Raw genomic sequence first — 20,689 nt, forward strand, 5'->3', positions numbered from 1 at the left:
ACTAAGGCAGAGCTGGTGTCTGTCTTCAAATTCTTCTCTGCTTTCAGCCGTCTCCATGTTTCAAAATCATCTCCTATATATATCCTTGTTTTGTTTCTCACTTTGCCACGGCGTATTTGGGAATAATAAGAGACCTTTTAGGTTTATTAACGTCAGACATTTATGATCAGAAATGTTCCAGCTGCCGCTCAGTGGGAACTCACAACATGGATGCTGAAAGGCTACTGACTTGGTGATTGGAAGACAGGTGATGGGTGGAGCATCAGACCAAAACACACAGTGACAACATAAACATCATTAAGGGGCTGACACTTCGCTTTTCAAATGCAAATATTCTGGCTGGACTGCTACTGTCAGTGATGTCAGTATTTGAAGTGAACATGATTCCTTAATGTCTGGTGACAGTCAAGGACATTTTATAATTACTTAGAACATAATTCCTACATACTGCACCTTTAAGAGATACCTGCGCAAGGTATTATGGGATGTGCTGGTAGATGTGTATATCACTGTTAAGAAAGTAGCTCCGGGATGTACGGCAGTATTCAATACAGTTGATGTAGTAAAAAGTACACGTTAAGAAACTACATGTGGTTACCTCCATTCTATGTCTTGTCAGAGTCAGATACAAACATTACAGTATTTATTGGTGGCGCTCGTGCCACAGTGCATGGGTAGAGCTCATACTGTCGTGTGCAGTGTATACATCCGCAAATCCACCGTGCACGTTAAAGGGGGTCTACAGAAAAGAAAAACTTACTCAAATAAATAGTAACAGTTTTACATGCAAGTAAAAATATATTCTATTGAACAGATCAAATTTTATCAATACAAACATTCAGTAACCGATGCATCATGATATCATTCCAAACTTTTCATTCACTCGCAGCTTCTCTATCGGTGCACACGGATCGTGCACACATGTGTCAGCGTATCAATACGTATCAACGTACGGTTCAAGCAAGCTACATTTTGAAAATATTCAATTCAAAAGTCCAAACCCCTTTCTTCAGATGTCCCTCCGAAGCCACACCTTCAGAGAACTGGCACGCGCAATGCTTGTTCCTGAGAGTTCACAAGTGCTGCACAGCAGCAATTCGTCAGCTGAGGTTCTGCTCCAGCCCCGGCTCCGGCCCCTGCTTGGGCTCCGACGCCGTCTATGGTCCGGCCCCGGCCCCGGCCCCAGCTCCGTCTCCAACACCGGCTGAGGCTCTGACTACGGCCCCAGCTCCGACTTCGACCCCGCCTGAGGCTCTGTCCCCGGTTCCAGTCCCGTATGGCCCCGACTCGGGCTCCGACTACGGCCCCGGCTGAGGCTCCGGGTTGCATATCCATGCATACCTCGTTCAGTCTCCTCTAACACCCCCGCTCTTACAGAACAGCCCCAGTTCATACCTATCTGGCTAATGTTACATTTCCTAGTGATTTATGTTAGTGACAAAACAGTTTGCCGGTGGGCTTTCCATCCTAACATAACTATATATAATTTACAGGTTCTGGCTTTGCTTCCTGTACAAGCTCTTCCAGCCTCTGGGAACGCGCGATTCATGCCTGAAGAGGGGTACGCGCAGAGGGGGGAAGGGGGGAGGGGGGAGGGGGGAGGGGCGAAGTTGACTTTGATAGACATATCACCGTTCAATCATTTCAAGTGGGCGCTCAAAATGATTGGATGGTGTTTTTTCAGTCCTGTCCGTTCCACAGGTGACTAATTTTTTTTTTTTATTTTTGTGTTAGAGCATTTAATTAATTAGTTATAATCGGGGTGTGAAGGGGATTGTAAGTAATATAGTAAAAAATGCTTCAGGAAAACATTTCAGACCCCACCTTTAAGTTACTTGATTTAGCAACAAAAGTCTATTCAGACTACCCTGACAACTTTTTTTTTTTTTTTTTTTTTCAAAAAGCACCTAACGACAAATTTAGCTCCTTTTAAAATGTGTTTGGAAACTTTTAGCAACTTTTGAAAAATGACTCAAATGCTAAAACACATGCATTTTCCCTCTAAATGACACTAAATGATTTTCTCTGTTACAGTCATATAAACCCACGGTCTGTCTGCTGAGCTGTAAAAGCCAGTGTTTCCAACTTATCCACTTTGTTGGTATATTTAGTGATTTTTCATATCCCTCGAGAGACTCTTCATCAAAAAACAGAATGACAAATCTATCAACTTTTTTGGTGTTATTGGAGACTTCTGAAGACTCTGACATGAAAACACATGTTGTACTTTGTCTAAAACAAATCCCTGCACTGAATATCTAGTGCATCTTTTTGGTTCATTCGATTGTTAATTTAGACTGAAAATTTAAAGTGTTCTGGTTAAAAATTTTCATGATTTACTGGTACTTGTAGTCTCCTGAGTGGACTGTAAGGTTAAAAACCAAACAGAAGAGAATGAAGCCAAAAACTAAAATAAATAAACAAATAACTAACCTAAGTAACTCCACCAGAGTGTCTCTTTTGGGTCACTTAATCCAGTCCCAAACTGGGATAAAGGAAGAGGGTTGGAATTGGGACATTCAAAAAACAAGAACTGACAGAGTACAGTTAATTTGTAGTTCTAAACGTATATAGGGTGTTTTTATACTCACTTTGTATCTTTAACACAATGTTATTCCTCTCTCTTACATCATTCATTACAATTACATTCACATTTTAAATTATGCAAATGACGTGATGATGTAATTTAGCAACTTTTACGACAGACAATAGATACTTTCAGTACTGAGAGGTTGGCAACACTGGAAAAAAACATAATACAACATGATGGGCTCCATAAACAGGTAGAACCATCTCATTCCAAGGTGAAGACAAAACATTCATTTTTATTTTAACCCCCCCCATCCCCTGAACTACGATAGTTTAAACATGACTCAAACATATCCCTAATCCTAAAATGAGTGTTCCTTCACTTACTGAATGACGTGTAAAGACTGAATAAATGGAATATTAAGAAATGTCTAAAAAATCCCAATGTTTCCATCTTGTACTTCTGTAGTTGTTCACATTAATAAGTCACAGAATGCAGGAAACAAGGTCAAGGGTGGGTTCCTTCCATGACCTATTTTGGCTTTAAAAAGTGCCCAATTTTGAAACTCCCAAAGCTAATAAACATGCCTATCCATGTCTGTGGTATATTATTTGTGTTTCCATCTCACAGTTTTATGTAGTTCAGTAAATTTTAAGTGTAGCATTGACAAACTGGAAATAAAAAGTTCAGACACTGTCTTATTCTGTTGGTTTTTCCTTCCAAATGTTAACTTTGTTGCTCGTTTGTAACTTTGATATTTTGCTGTCACACTCAAATCGTATTGTCACGCTTAAAACCTTAAGAGAGAATAGAAGTGTTGTACCACCTCCAGTTATTAAGCATCTGAGTCTGTTACTCCACTCCCCTAATTTACACTAAGATGGTATATATTACATTGTATAGCTGTTTTCTAGTCAATGCAGATGAACCAAAATGTAAATCATGGAGTTCACAGACTTTGTGGGGGAAATGTCAGTATGACATATAGTCTGTAACATGAATATCAGCTGCAGTATCCAACGCAATGAGGCAGTGTTATCTCACATTACATCACATTTAGTCAGTGAGTTGAATTCAGTGTTTTGCTGTTTGACCCTGGCGTCAATGATGAGCAGACCACTGGTTAGAAAATTCATATGCATCATTATTTTTAGCTTCAGCAGTGTTTTGGAATGAACAAGGGAAGGAGGAAGTGAGATTTTGACTGGAAAGGTCAATATTGAATTAAAAATTGCAAATGAGACAACTGCAGTCCTCTCCTCTCCTCTCCTCTCCTCTCCTCTCCTCTCCTCTCCTCTCCTCTCCTCTCCTCTCCTCTCCTCTCCTCTCCTCTCCTCTCCTCTCCTCTCCTCTCCTCTCCTCTCCTCTCCTCAGGTGCACGTGGTGTCATTGTCCATTTAATATGTGCTTTATATGTCCTTTTGTTAAAGCTGATTGAAGGGAGCATGAAAAGGAGCAAAGAAAAAGTCCTGAATGCCATCAGATTTTCAGTGTTGAGGAGATTATTAAAGATGCCGTGTTGTTTTAATACTGGTTTAGGGATAAGAAATGAGAGGAGCATGTTTAAAGGTCTTAATGTGAAGATGCTTCTTTTGTGTGTGTGTGTGTTAAATGTAGACAGTGTGAAAGGGAACAAGAATATCTGACAGGACAGGTGGCTCCATTGTGTCTCAAACCATATCTTCAACAGTCAGGAGGTTACGTATGTAAGACAGCAGGGGAAGAAAAGGACAATGGGAGTCAGTGAAGTGAAGAACACAATAGAAAATTTGCCTGCACAAATCTCAGGTAGTCTATATATAAATAAAGAATATATAGAAGATACTATTTATTTATTTCATCTTTATTCCTGACATTTTCCTGTGCAATGAGAAGAAAAAAGACGATAAAGAGTGTTGCTTCCTTCCCCTTTACTCTCTGTTTGCGTTCATGAAAGTGCATTTGATTATATAACACACCTTATCTGCGTTGTGCATCGCTAAGAAGCCGTGGCAGGAACACTTCTCTGCATCATTCAGATAGGATCACAGAGAGGTTAAATGCACGTTAGATGGTCAAATGAGAGGCCTGGACCACCTTGGGGGTAGTTGTATGTATCTATGATCATCAGGATGAGTCAAGTCTATATTTATTGCCACTGATTTTAGCATCATAGTACTTTGTAATAATAGCCACTTTGGGAAAATGGAAAGAGAAATGTTGACCGCCCATACCAGAAAAGAAAAAAAGTATGATGAGCCTTAAAGCCATAAATCTGATTATATTGTTTATTTTTGGGTGTGTTTTAGGGTTGTGTGTGGCAATCACACATTATTTGTTGGATACATGGATTAGGTAGGTAGACAGACAGACAGACAGATAGATACAGATAGACAGACAGATAGATACAGATAGACAGATAGATTGATAGATCAAAATTCAGATGGAAATATGTTTTGTTCACAAACAAAAAAAAAAATTTGTAAGGGCACATTAACCTTGTCCTTTGACCTTTTCCCACCAAAATCTTGAGATGTGAGTGTTTTAGATGTAATGGAGCAATAACGCATCTCAGGATAAACCCTTTAGTAGCACATACAATACAGCATCTTAAGATAAAATCCTGAAAATGGATTTAAAAATCCAAAATTCTTTTGAAAAGTCCTCACTGTATTTGTAAAAGTTGCTGTTGTTTCTTGTAACTCCATGTGTAACAGGAGCTTATTTTTCAAACCCAAGGTGTAAGAAGCCATTGCTTCCATCAACACTATTTAAAGGAGCCACTTTACAAGAACACACACTGGTTCTGGTATCAGAGCTATGTTAAGAATGTACCATCATTATTTTAGAAAAGTATTAGGGAGTGAACTCATTAATAATGCAGAACATGCACCATAGAGAATTAGGAGTCTAGTCTAGTGGGAAAGGGCAATACATTGATAATATTAATGTATTTAACACTGACCAATCATTTATCATCCTCTCTTTTAAATATTAATCAGCAGCTAGGAGTGTAAATAACATAAGTTTACTAAATATTCACTTTATTCTCTAGGCTGATCTCTAGGCTCATCTTAATGTATATTATTCATCAATCATATGTAATATGTTTCTGTACCTCTAGTGTCCATCTGTTTGTTGGTTTAAATGGGCATTCACAGTATGTTCATTGAAATTGTCTGTGTAGGTGTGTTATCCTGCTGAGTTTTCAGCTGTCTGAATGATCACCGCACATTGTCATTAGCCTAAAAAAATAATGGATACAAAGATTTTATCCAGCGATGGATATGAATTTATACCAAGATCATAGTCAAACTGCTCCCCGCAGGCTATAAAAGTGAAGTTATCACCCTTACCTTTGGATCTGTAGATCATAGATGTATGACAAAATGAAGTGGCATATCACAAAGCTCCTGGTTAGTTCCACAGTCAGCTGTTACTTAAACTGACACAGAGTTAAACTGAATTCACTTTGTGAAACCCAAATTCCTTATATTTCTTTATTTCTATTTATACTTAACCAGATTACTTGTGATCCACTTCCAAGTTAAAACTACTACCCCTCAATACACTTTATTATACGTGTTCAGTTCTAACCTTCAACCTTGCTCAGGATTAGGGCAGTTTAACATAGTTCATTTGCTTTGTACATTGAAGTAGGTATTAAAAGACAGGCCAGATTTGCAAAGGATTTGCTAAATGATATGCACATCAAAACACTATAGTCTCAGAGCAGAGCCTCGCGGTACTTCATTATTACTATACAGTGATCTGACAGTATTTTAGTCTCAGTGACTGTAGCTTCAGGTCTTAATGTCCTTTGAGTTAATCCCCAGAGGCCCGCATGTTAAAATGGCCAACTTCACAACAGAAATGTTTACAGCTCAAGTATAAAATATGGGTTTGGCTTTCATTTACCTGTTCACGAGAACTGATCAAAACTGATTTTCTTTTTTTTTTTTTTTTTGCATAACTCTTCTGTTTAAATTCTATCGAATTAAAATTCTGCAGGTTTGAAAATGGGTTATCAAATAGAATGTTAAGGTTTTTTTTTCCTGATAGAGCATCTATGGTTATTGTTAGTTGTTACACTAAGACCATCAGAGTGTTTGTTTTAAATAAGTTTACTGGTACTTAAATACTTGTTAGCAGTAAGCAATGTCAGCAATTGCTTTTTTCGCATTAGCTAATGTTGACATTGATTTGTTTTGGCTCATGTAGCCTGTCAGCTAGGCTTGTAATTGAATTGGCTAATGTCAGTTACTGTGTTTATATTATATGCTTGTTGACAATATTGTTATCAAACACAACTGTATGTGTTAGCATTCATTAAGAAGTTGAGATTAGTTGGTCATGTTTAATGTAATAGTGGGGGGGGGCTTATTTCAGGAAAATTTTCAGATTCAACTTGAGCCCAGATTTTCTAATGCTTCCATGTCTTGGGAATACAAAAATGTGAAAAAAAATTTCAAATCAAGTCCACCCCCCCCCCCCACCTGAAAATTACTTTTACAACCCTGAAAACATGGGGTTTTTGGCAACTTTCAAACCTTCTTCACTTTTGATAAAGTACAATGTCGCAGTATGCTCATGCTGGGCCCTTAAATGTTTTTTTTTTTTTTTTTTTTGTGAGACATGTCTTAAGAGGGCTTTGCACTACAAAAGGTGTAGTGTCAAGGTCAAATTATAGGTCAAAGGTCACCCAAATGGTCAAAAATGCATATTTCATGGAATTAAGCTGTTAATGTGGGTTCTTCAAAATGTTGGACTCAGGTTCTCTCCTCATAACACATCTATTGACCACAAACAACTTCCATTCAATAAGACACATTAAACAGAACTATTTACTCAATGTATTATCCATATAGACATGTCAAAATAACAAACAGTAGTTTCACATGACTTTGCAATTTACATGTATATGTCCCGTTGCGGGTGACACAGTGGTGCAGGTGGGGAGCAGTGGTGCCTCACAGACAGAAGGTCCTGGGTTTGATTCCAACACCAGTCGATGGGGGTGGGACCTTTCTGTGTGGAGTTTGCATGTTCTCCCCTTGTCTGCGTGGGTTCTCTCCGGGTACTCTGGCTCCTCCCACTATCCAAAGAAATGCACTGATAGGTTAATCGTTAATCTAAATTTCCCATAGGTGTGAATCACAGGTGTGAATGAGAGTGATTGTTTGTCTCTATATGTCAGCCCTGCGATGAACTGGCGAAATGTCCAGGGTGTACCCTGCCTTTGCCCGTAAGTAGCTGGGATAGCCTCCAAGCAACCCCCGTGACCCTAGTGAGGATAAAGTGGGTTCAGAAAATGAATGAATGAATCAAGTGTTAGTGATTCCTGCCAAAATGTCTGCTAGTCTTTCCCGCCACACTTATGGTGGCAAATTCAAATGGAATGTACATGTTGCAATATTTTGTCTCTAATGTGGCTTTGAAAGGGCCAAAGGCCTTGGGGGATCCCACCAGGAAACCAGAGGGAAGAGAACTTAGAACGTATTTGATAAAATGTTGGAATGGTATGAGTTTTTGAAAAAACTAGGCATTTTGGTGACCTTTAACCTATAACATGACCTTGACATTAGACTTTTCATAGTACAAAGTACTCTTACGTACAATATGGCACTTACAAGATCATTAAATGACCCATCATGAACATATTTATACATTGCACTGGACAAAAGAGTGGAGAAGCTGTGAAAATTGCAATTTTCATGAGTTAAAAAAGTAACTTTCGGGGTGGGGGGTTTGGATGAAAATTTTTTTTTAAATTACACAGGAGTGCTTAGAACATCTTGTTGCATCAGAAAATCAGGGCTAATGTGATATTTGATATTAAGCCCCCCCCCAGTAATAGTCATATTGTTATTTGACTGCCTTAGCATTAGCTTGTTAAATTTAACCCCATGCTCTCTTTTAGTTCAACCTCTATCCAAATTTGGACACAATATCCAGAACACCAAGATAGCGATGGCCAAAATACCAGACTCGAGGCTGCGTTGTCATTTTTTGTACATAGTCTATGAATTACACCCCTAAACAACTCAGGCAGGTCATTTGTTAATTCAGATACATGAGGCTTAGTCAAACCCACTGCTAACAAACAAAAGCACCACAGATCGATGTCTGTTCTTGGTGCACACATGTAATAATATCTGACAGTATGAATCATAATTTAAGTATTGTTGTTTATTGCATTGTTGTCTTTTTTATCAGGTTTCGATCACCAGATGCCAGACAAATCTAATTATTGGATGATATTAAACAGTGGAAGAACTAAAAGCCTCATGAAGGTCATACGGTTAGAAATGAGGTCAACCAGTACCACAGTGTCTGGCAAAGTAATTTCCACTGTGTAATTCACAAGCAACTTTTGAAATATCATGAGAGCTTTGTAAGAGGAGGAAGCATTATTTCCAGTTAGAGCAGAACATCTTGTGACTGCTTGTCAACAAGGGTTAACTTGACCAACACAATGAGGCTCTTCACTAGAATTATTGCAGACTTAAGAATTGATTTTGCAGTCTGACCTTAGAACTTGTGATGTGATACTTCCACTTACGTAGGTGCAGTCTTAAATTAGTATATTTAGAGCTTTTATGTAACTTTGAGTTTTAAGGGCTTGCAAAACTCTTGGCTACATGCTTCTGCTAATAAAAAGAAGTGTCTTACAAAAAAAGCCAGTTTTTATTTGCAAGCCACTTCCTCTGGTAAATCTGTATCTGAAGTGGATGGTTAATGTTTTCACCTCAGCCTAACCAAGTTATGTGGTAACTTCTGTGCTTGGTGTTTGTAAAGGAGCTGATGCTTTTAATGGTCTAGTGGAGCTCAGCCAAAGCATGTTAAGGTTCAAGGCCTAGTTTTATTTCAATCGTAAGTTAAAAAGCCAAATTGTGTCAAAATCCATCAAACATTTGTGTGAAAATATGCAAAATCCTTAACCCCACAAGGCTGGAGTGTATCTGCATATGAAAAAAAATCAATATTTTGTGCACATATATCACTTACCGTCTTATGTCGTGTGAATATATTCAGTTTTCCTGAAAATGTTGTGATCTTTAGTTGAATTTTTAAAAATGATGCTGGCCCACTCAAAATGCATTAGTAATGACCCACCCACTGAGGGCTCAGTGGGCTGGAAGAGGTCAGGATTTAACACTGGCAAATATTTGGAAGGAGGTCATGCAGATGGTTTGCCAAAAGGCAGAAAGAGGTAAGGAGAGACAGTGACCTTGTGGCAAGTAGGCGAGGTCATTACATGGTTCATTTGGATGTGTTGGAAATGTGTTAAGAGACAAATTGGCAGGGTGAATAGAGTGGTGGTCACTTCTTTTCTAGGACTTTTTAACAGAAAATTCTTTCAGTTCTGTAAAAGTATTGGCTTGTTTTTATTCCAGGACACAAGACATGCTGAACTTAACTGATTCAATGCAGTTAGTTTAGTGCAGCAAGCAGCAGTTTTACTCCACTTTCTTGACATTTAATGTGGTAGTGTGGCATTTGTGAAGTGTATTTTTGTGACTGCTTGATGAAAAGGAAGATGGAGAAAACTAAACTGAAAGCAAGGAGAAGCGGCAACAAAAACAAACTCATACCAGTACCTCTAAATATAAATAACAGTTTTTAACCTGTAAAGATCCAGAGGTATTTTTTTAAGTGACTTCCAAATACATTTCTCTACATTTAATCTTGTCTAAGGGATTTATCACCATTTATTACAATATTATCCTTTTGCATTTTGTATTTTGTATTTTCCAGTGTAAATCAAGTATTTTCCTATATTCGATTCACTGCCCATGTAGAAGATCATTAAAAGCTCAGAGTAATTTCAAAGGTTATCATAGAAAATTGAAGAAAAAGTGAGTTTTTCCTGCAAAATATATCATTAACTAAACATTTAAACAAATGTCTACAACCACTTTCATTGACCAAACTCCATGGGTTTTAGTGGTGAATCAATGCTGTAGAATATGACAGCGTTTCCACATTCACTACGGAGCCTCTGAATGTCCAAATGGGTCATATCTGATGGCCATGTAAAGATGACAAACTGTATTTTACACCAGTTATTTACACATATTGATAGGATTAGTGGATCACCAAGTATTAAACATTTTAAATTAGTAGATGATTTTGGTCATTGGTGCCTGTTTAGATCTTTGTGGGTTAAATTACATGTTTATAGCTATCACTGATTTTCTGTAATTCCATTTGTAATTCAGATGTTTTCAGCCCCTCACTCAAACCACATGAGGGTTCTACACTATAGACCCTCTCAGCAACAAAGTAAATTTGTCAAGTTGTCAAGGAGGATTTGTGAGTTTTCTCGTAAAACAACCCAGTGACAGGGACGTCTCAAACAAGGGGACAGTGAAGGCAGATATCTGTCATTTCCAAAAGTCTGTTTCCTCAATCCTAAAACACCAGATTAGTCTGAACATTACAAGTAAATGCAGCATCTGTTATACATTTTAACCTTGGACAAGGACCTTGGCTTAAATTTGACCTCTGTGAATTTGATCTCAGATCAAATAAAAGAGTGCAGTATGACGGCTCACTCACCTGCCAAATTAGACTTTCCAGTCTTCATCTTCATGCCATCTTCAGTCACAGACAGCCTACCACATTTTGGCATGTATGTCAAAAGAAATGTTTGATAGATGGCTGCACATTTATTTCAGGAACAGTTTTTTACAGCAAGGCAATAACCCCAGTTCATGAACGTACTGTGTCACTAACTTCTCCTCTTTTCACAGTGGGCCTTCAGCACATATGCATATTTTTGCACATATTGTAGATGTTATTCAGTGTATGATTTGTTCTGTTTTTATTGTTGTGTGCCTTCTCTCTTGCACTGGTGAGGCAGTGCTCCAGTTTTGTTGTACTGTGTACATAGTATCATTGACAATAAAGACTTATCTTATCTTATCTTATCTTATCTTATCTTATCTTATCTTATCTTATCTTATCTTATCTTATCTTATCTTATCTTATCTTATCTTATCTTATCTTATCTTATCTTATCTTATCTTACCTTATCTTATCTTATCTTACCTTACCTTACCTTACCGTACCTTACCTTACCTTACCTTACCTTACCTTACCTTATCACTCCAGGACCCATTCAGGAATGACTCCTAATGAGACCCAACACTTGATAAAGCTGCATTTAAAGTGATTCTTATATTAGCCTTCACACTGACATATAGCATAACAGAGATCTTTTTACGAACATGAAATGTGTTCAAATGCTTGAGTGGTGTTGCTCATAGCAGCAGAATTAATTTGATCCACAAAGGGAACATAGTATTCATTCTTCAAATTCCATAGCGAATGATTCCAACAGTGATAATTTCATCTTCTGCTCTTCTGTGGTGTTTCACTTGTAGATGTTGGAGCCTAAGGTGGACGCCCCTTCATGTGAGCTTGGTGGAGCCGGAGGAGATCGAGGAGGTGTGTGCCTCCACTTGCCAACTCGCAGCTCAGAGGGTGAGGAAAGCAGCCTGTACCCCTCCAGCCCCTCTGAGCCCCCAACTCTTGGAAGTCCTCACCCGTCAGAGCCCCTCAGTCCTCTGGATGAAGTATACCTGCCCCTGGGGGGTTTGATGGGATCTGAGGAGCGGCATAAGGTGCCTCCCACACCGCCTCCTTCCACAGAAGGTGAGGACTGCAAGAGCATGGAGGGGCATGAGATGGAAATATGGAGAGAAGGAAAAGATGGAGATGAGGAGAATCTGAGAGAAGAAGAAGAGGATGAAATGGAGGAGGAGGAGGATGGTGGAAGCAGCAGAAAGAGTGCAGGAAGTGAGAGGGATGTGAAAGAGGAAGTAGTGGAGGGGGAAGAGGAGAGGAATGAGATCGAGGCCAACCTCAACCTGGTGGTGCTGAACACGGACGAGGACTATGCCTCAGATCCTCCCGACACAAACGCTCCCCCATCCTCTTCCTCGTCTTCATTTGTCATTCCTGAACTGCGTCTGGATCGGTCCTTCAGCGCTGATGCCCTTTCCTCACCCAACACCGATGAAGACGAATATGACGAAGATGAAGACGAGGAGTCCGAGGAGGAGGACGATGAAGATGACAGTGATGATGCCTACCTGCAACGGAGTGACAGCAAACGCCGCAGCATGGTGGAGGGCGCTACCTGTGAGAAGCACGGAGGGGGGGGGCTCAGTGTTCAGAACTCCCTCCGCAGACGCACCCACAGTGAGGGGAGCCTCCTGCAGGACCCCCGCACGCCATGCTTCACCTCTGACAATGCCATCAACTGCCTGGAAGCCGGGAGCGGGCACCACAAGGGCGGCTGGACACTCCCATCGCCCAAAACCCTGAAGAAGGAGCTGACCAAGAATGGAGGCTCCATGCATCAGCTGTGCATGCTGTTCTCTGGACGAAAGGTAAGGTTAGATAGAAAACACAAGAAAAAAACAATCATCATGACCATTCACAAAATGCGATCTTATAAAGACATTAATACAGTTTCAAAGTATCACATTTGTCTCGCACTGACAAACATAGTCATTAAAATGAATAATGTCTGTTTAATATCCCATCTGTAATGTTTGAATGATGTGTTTAATTTTAGTTTGTACAAAAAGAGTGACATCAAGTGGTAAAACTGAGCAAGTACATTTTCATCAATGGAAGGAAAGCCAGCCACAGACAGACAGACAGACCTAGAGCAGATACAAAAATAAGGCTTTTCTTGACTAAAAACACTTTTAACTCATGTCATAATGCATGGAAAGAAAGAGGACGCAAACAAGAAGGAGTAATACCATTAAGTCGTTGAATAGATCACGTGCACTCAGTATTGTCTTGTCTTAACTGGTGTGTTTTGACCAGTTTAATGTCGAACTGTTATGGGTTTTAAAACAGCAGAATCACAGGAAGTTTACTGCAATCACAATCTTGTGGCTGAATTCTGAATACTATTTAAAGTATAAGTCCTTTATCTATTGTGTGACAATGATCCATTTCCAATTACAATTTTGCTGTGAAACAGAAAATGAAAAGAACATTTAGACATTTATACTTTCAAGCCTTTGACCATGCTGCCAAATGATTTTAAAATATTAACTGCACAAGAAAATACTCTCAGTCAAATTCGCATTTATATAGATCCATATTGAAGTGGGATGGGAGTCATTCCCTAGTGCACGATTTCAGGTACCTCTTTATCAATAATTACACCCTGGTTACTTTGCAGGGAGTGAAAAAGCAGATGTACACAAACAAAACTACTGAAGGAGAAAAGAGATGACAAAACAAACCAAAAAACACATCTTTAAAATTAGACCAACTCCAGAAAATTCTCATTATGTGTGATTTTACTTGCTCACATGTGACTTTATGTAGAATACGAAGATATGTGTTATTTGATTTAAATTTTATTTAGTTTATTTAACAAAATGTTTTCATTTTGTGATAATGAAAATTTGCCAGGTAGTATGTATATGTAGAGCTGCAGCTATCGCTTATTTTTGTAATCAGTTAATCTATTGATTATTATCTTTGATTCAATTAAACAATTACTTGAATAGGTGAAAAAAATAGACAAATGTGAAAGAGACACATCTGTAAATGATACACCACTTGTCCTTTATTCCAGAACCAACTTATTTATATGGTGCCAAATCACAATACAAAAGCATCCCGAAGCGCTTAGTGGAATGAGGTCGAGACTTAACAATATTATACAGAGAAAAACTGAGCAAAAACCCTCACAGAAATACTCTCTTTAAAGCTGCAGTAGCTGAAATCAGGGATAAAAACACCATAGTCAAAACTACACACCTTCTGCAGCTCTTTCCTCTCTGTCCAAGTTAAAAGACTAAAGATAGATGACCAGGCGTTGTTTCATGCAGCTACTACTATGTTGAGCCAAAGAGTTGAGCAGCAGAGTCATGTCACTTTTAAAGCACTGCAACTTTACATGACAGAAATAAGTCAGGGTGGATGGCCTTCTGTGTCCAACTGTTAGGGTGAGTGGGAAAAAAAGTAGAGACACGTTAGCAAGCACCCCAGGTTAGAGGCCAGTAAGTGGACAAACCTATAGAAACGTACAAGGAGAGACAGAGCGGATAAAACACAACATGTGTTTTATCTTTTTGGACAGAAGAGTCCCTTTAGGATTAGTGCAATGAGTGTGTCATTGGTGCAGGTGGTAGTTGTTCCAGTCGTCCAACAGAGGGAAGCATGTTTCACATCCTGTTATCTGCTGCCACACATGTGAGGGAGTTGAGTCTTTTCTAGGCTTTGATCAATGATGAGAAGTGAAAAATAGAGGAAGCTCACTGTGTCTTGTTTTCATAGAGGAATCATTTGTAACATACCTATAATTCCTCCATGTTATTCTATAGGTTATGGAAAAGTCTTCATATATGATATATTCCCTTTTATGAAAGTATGGCCTCTTAGGGCATTGAATAGTCTTTCATTTCAATTTGCTGAACATGTTTGTCTATTTTTAATCCAACTTTTAAAAAGATTTTTTTTTTTTTTTTTAATTTTACCACATTTCTGATGTTCCAAATCCGCAACTCAAATACTGAACCTCTCATTTCTTTGTGCTTGTGCTCAGTCATACTAACTCCGTTCCTACATAGAACTTGTTTCTACACAGAACTGCAGTTGAATCATACAGTAAATACAGGCCAGTCCTATGTGATTCAGATCAGTGAATACACCTCACAAATAGTAAAACTCACTCACATCTGTGAGTCAGTTGAATATTTTAGGATGTTGACACAGGGACAAAGGTGAGTTTGACAGAGCTGTGTGTACTGTTTACACATCATTACACTGGGCAGTACTTTCCTCCAGTTTGTTTTCGCATAACATGTCACAGAGTGGATCATCTGTATCTGTGACAACAGCCTGAATTATTGTCATCACTTTACCTGAGTCATCTTTTTTTTGTGACAAACCTAATACATATATATATATATATATATATATATATATATATATATATATATATATATATATATATATATATATATATATATATATATATCTATTCAGACTTATGCCTAAATAAGGTGGTTTGTCAGAGACAGAGGCTTTAATTTGGTTAAAAAAAAATATGTGTCTATCTGGTATAAACACTTTATTTTACACATCTCTACTGTAATTTCTTCAAATTAAACTATTTTTTTATAGCATCCAGATTTTTGACAAAGCATGGTTGACATTTGACCAGCAGGTTGAGCATCAGGTACTTAATATCCCAAACTTTCTTTGTGTATCAGCTGTTAACCTTTATATTATCCTCGGGGTCAATTTGACCCCATTCAATGTTTATCATTCAGAAATAATAGTGGCCTTTTTTTTTCTTTCTTTCTTTCTGTTTTTTTGCTTCATAAGTCATGACTTTTCCTAATTTGATGGGGACAACTGATTAAGCATAACATTATCATGATGATATTTTTTCAATGTGCTGAACACATATTGCATGCATTGGTGTTCCTAACGGGGTGGAGAAAACAGCTATTCCCATGAGAACTTTGATACTCCTCATGGTGTGGGCATGCGGGAAACAACTTAACTTGTGAACTCCTGCCAAAATGGGGATGCCAGTGTTGGCTTGCGAGTTGATCACATCCAAATCTTTCCAACTACACATGCCTCCCCTATAAAATGATCATCTCAAATACAATAATAGCAATAATAATAACAATAATAATAACAACAACAACAACAACAACAACAATAATAATAATAATAATAATAATAATAATAATAATAATAATTTAACAAAGTGTCTTGACACAAAAACTTGGTCAACAATTTTATGTAAATCATTTTCTGGAGCCAAATATCACTGGGATCACATTGACCCCAAGGGTAAAATGTGTTAGTAATATTTGAGGATAATAGGAGGGTTAATAGTGTATTGTTCACAATATCATAATGAACTCAAACTGTAAAATGAGAAACAGTAGTTTAACTCCACTTTTTGACTCACCTCTGAGGGGAACTGAAATTGGAATACTGAAACTGACTGAAAACTAATAACTATTATAACATATCAAATCAATTAATGGATGAAAGGGTGGAGGATAATTACATTTGATCGAAAAACTGAGTGTTTGTATACACATAATTCATAGAAGACTCGCAACGATAATAGATTAATCAGCTTGAATTAATTAAAAAAGTATTACTGCTAATGCTATAATTTTCCTGAATCAAAGCTCTGTTTCCTTAATTTTACTGCTGCTAAACATTGGTTCCACTTGTTGTGTTTCACAAGGATGCTTATTGTGACGCACATGACACCAGGATCAACACATACAACATGGAGCATAGCTCTGAAGAAATGAGGACAAAAAGGCAGAAAATGTCTATGTTCACTTTTTTACGTTGGAACCATCACTTACTCCTTTAAACTTTTCAACTTTCACACAAACATTACAAATATTTGTCTTTATGTTTTTTCACTTGTATGTTAGTTCCATCTTAAGTTGTTAGTAAGTTGGATCCAAATGTGTTGAAGACTGTAGTGCACAGATTGTTTGTAGATGTCATTGGACTTGTTTGTTGTTGTTATTATATACGTTTATACTGATGTTATTGTTGTTTTTTTCGATCTAAATATTTTTTATGTATCCTTTTACTTTTATACTTTTTGTAGTTGTTTCAGCTGGTGCTGGAATAAAGGACAAACTGTTTGTCACTTTCAGAAATGTCTTTTTCACATTCTTGCTATTTTTTCCACTGATTCAAACAGTCTTTTAATCAAATCAAAAGAAGGAAAATAATTGGTAGATTAATAGATTATGAAATAATTGAAAGGTGCAGCTCTAATTCACATTCACATGCTTTGGATATAATAACCTTCTTACTCTCTATCTAGCATAAAATCTATGCCTATGCACCTGTTCACCTATTTTATCAGTTTGTTATAATGGTAATAATGACCATAAGGAAGGAAAATGCATTAGAAAAAAACAAAACAAAAACATTAATATCCGGGCTCCACATGCATCCGATAAGCTAAATGAAAGACAGATCACAAATGACAGCAGTAATCAAGCGGTCACTAAATAAGAAGCAGAGCTGTTCGCTATCCATCTCTTGTTGCAGCTCCTGTCAGCGCCGCTCTGCAGCCTTAAATGGCAGTAAGTGTGAGCGCCGCAGAGGGAGGAATGCAGCAGACGGGGCTGGAGCCTATTGGTCTTGGCAGATTCAAGGGTAATTTTACTACCTATTGGCGTCATGGACACATTTTCTCTGAGGGCTGTGTTTCCATTATTTAAAATGATCTATCACAACCCCTCCCAATTTGTGCATCTGTATTCATCTCCTGGTGCAGCAGAACATGTGTGTTAAATTCAGCCTCTGATGGTTTATGAGCTCACACATGTAGAATAATAGAGATCAGTGATTGTCAAAAGTGGGTTGCAAACCCATTTTCAGTGGCTGATAATATAATGTTAATAAAATGATAATAAAATAATGTTAAGAAACCAATCCTGTGCTTTATTTTTTTATGGAGTTGAGCGCCGCCCAGTCACACTCCCCATCAGTAGGTGGCAGTAATATGCTGTAAAGTTAGTTTACACCGCATAAAAAAAGACCTAAACGTTTTTATTCAAATCATGGCAAAAGGTATAACAACGACTACATCAGATATGGTTTTACCTACATTGAGGACAAAAATCTCAGTGTGTTTAATTCTTGAATAAGTGACTGAATGCACTCTTGGTTGTGTTTAAAATGTATCTAATTTAGTGTTAAAGGGAATATTTCCATATTTAGCATCACCACCTGCTGGTCAGTTTGGTTTATCATTAAACTTGTCTTCTGTGTTGGCATACCGTGCTATTCTGTATTATCTCAGGTTCAAAACACACCGTGTTTTTATTAAATTAATTTGAGAAGTTCAACTTTTCTCAGTTTGTGTCGTGGCTTGTCATTGAGGGGTGATAGTGGGTTGTCGATGACACTGATCAACGAGCCTCTGCTGCCTTTATTTCATGATATCTTTCAAAGACAAGGCTAATTTCTGGTTTTATTTTTTTTAATAATATGGTCCACTGGGAGACTTTTGGCTTCTTGTAACATGTCAGCTGAGCACAAATGATAAATGATAAAAAGTGATGGAGGATCCATCCCCGCCTCCTCCGTTGCTTTTTGTCTCCCATCACTCCTAGTTTTTAACAGCCGATGTTTACTCATCCTCTACCAAAGCACTGACTATATTCAGTCTTTCTTTCCGCTCTGCACCTTTTCTTCTCACTTCATGTCATTATGGGCCTTTCATCAGCGCAAGAAAAGCCAGACACAGACAGACACAGAGCAGGACGACAGGTACTTTTTTAAATAGAAAAGAAAAAAAATCCTTCTAGTTAAAGTCATAATAGAGAGACAAAGGAGAAAGGAACAGTAATGATACATATTTATAGTAAGTGTGTTAATTTAATTTTCTTTATCACTTAAACAGAAATAGTACTCATTCAAATCCTATTTTGTACTTTAAAGACCTTTTATTTATATTTTCATTCAGTTTTATCATGTCCTCAGTGCTTAGTAGAAAATTTCCACAAAACTATAAAAACTATAACCTGTGAAATGATAAACTCCTCGAAATATTGTTGAATTATGTGAAAGATGAAACTAAACTTTATTTTCTTTCTCTATTTTCTGTGTTGACCATGTGTCCTTGAACTCATCTTCCATCATGTTAGTATATTCTTTCCCACCTTCCAAAAAGGACTTCAGGAATTACACTGAGAGTCCAGCTGTGCAAACTGAAGTAAGCTTTAACTAGTTTTCCTCTATTTATTTCTATGTTGTGTTGCTCATCACACTCTTAATTCCAGTTAGCAGACTTGATCCACAATGTTTATTCTGCAGTTACAAAGAAAAAAGTGACACCTTTATAAAAGTTGTGTTTTACTCTAGAACAGAGGTGAAAGTCATTTTAATACGATCTCAACTGGTCTCAACCAGTAAAATAATAACAATGCGTATGACTTTTGTCTTCAATTTTTCATTAAATCTGTGAAATCCTAGTCACAGCCTAAGAATCCCAAATATGTAAGTGTTTCAGTGATTACGCACCTGAATCTCTTCCCTCACAGTGAACATTTTTGAAGTGTACTCCACAACAAACACTCCATGTGTTTACAAACCAAGCCGGTAGGACACTTAGGCATTTTAGGAAATTTGTCGCAATGTGCATTGTGGGAAGCAGAGCTCCACACAGCTGTAGTAGCAGCAACAACAAACATGTCGACCAAGCGAAAGCAGTTCTCTGTACGTGTATTATGAGAAGCAAAAAGTTATCGATTATCAGTATCAGTTGTAAAAAACAATTATCATGTATCCCTGAAGATAAGATAGACTTTATTGATCCTCCAAGAGGGAAATTTAAATGTACAACAGCACAAGACGCTTCAGATACAATGAAAAAATAAAGAGAAGATACAAATACAAAAATTTGTTAGTGACAAAAAATGACATAAATAGTAATAATAATCATTATCATAATAAATAAAGTAACAAGTGTGCAAGTAAAAAGATACCAAACACACTACAGATAATAAATTAGATGTAAAACAAACAAACAAACAAAAAAAACAGACCAAAATAAAAAACCTGGATAATTAAAATGTAAGGTGCAAAATAAAACAAATGTTTAGAATGATGACATTGTGTTCATGAGTAGAGTTTAAACATCAGATGGGAGTGAGTTATTGTACAGAAACACGTCCTCTTGGTCAATGTGTATTGTATTCATTTACTTGTGGAGTTTGAAAGTTGTTTGTTGTGGTTTTATTTATTGTTGTAAGACCATCTATGCTGCTGAGGAATGCTTTCATTCATTCAGGATAAATAAAGTTTATTTTCTATATTTAAAGAAATGAGAGGACAGTTGTAACGAAACGATTTCCTCTAATGTTTTTTTTTTGTCTGAAGGTACACAAGAGCTTCTGAGACTAAAAAATTTTAATTTCCAGTATGAAGTGATGAGAGGAATGCCGTAAATGGCCTTATAGGCATAAACCGCACCATGTTCTTTCCAGTCAGTCCATTGCTGTCAAATCCCACAAATCCTCTCTAACTTCCCGACATTTCACTATCCCTCTTGCTCCAGTTTTCTTTTTTCTTCTTTTTTTTTTTTTTTTGCCACTACGGTGTATCCAACACATACGTAGTGTGTTGTTA

At 37.5% G+C, this 20,689-nt stretch overlaps 1 protein-coding gene across 3 annotated transcripts in view; it reads left to right on the top strand.

The window, feature by feature from the left end:
• rgs3a (regulator of G protein signaling 3a) overlaps positions 1–20,689 on the top strand; it is a 254,786-nt gene that overhangs the window by 173,805 nt on the left and 60,292 nt on the right. For all 3 annotated transcript variants that reach the window (XM_030148618.1, XM_030148616.1, XM_030148617.1), the window contains one exon: positions 11,899–12,909. In XM_030148618.1, the coding sequence (XP_030004478.1) occupies positions 11,899–12,909 (1,011 nt within the window). The remainder of the gene's footprint in view (positions 1–11,898; positions 12,910–20,689) is intronic.

Source organism: Sphaeramia orbicularis, chromosome 12, assembly GCF_902148855.1.
Source record: "Sphaeramia orbicularis chromosome 12, fSphaOr1.1, whole genome shotgun sequence".
In the NCBI taxonomy this organism is placed as follows: Eukaryota; Metazoa; Chordata; class Actinopteri; order Kurtiformes; family Apogonidae; genus Sphaeramia; species Sphaeramia orbicularis.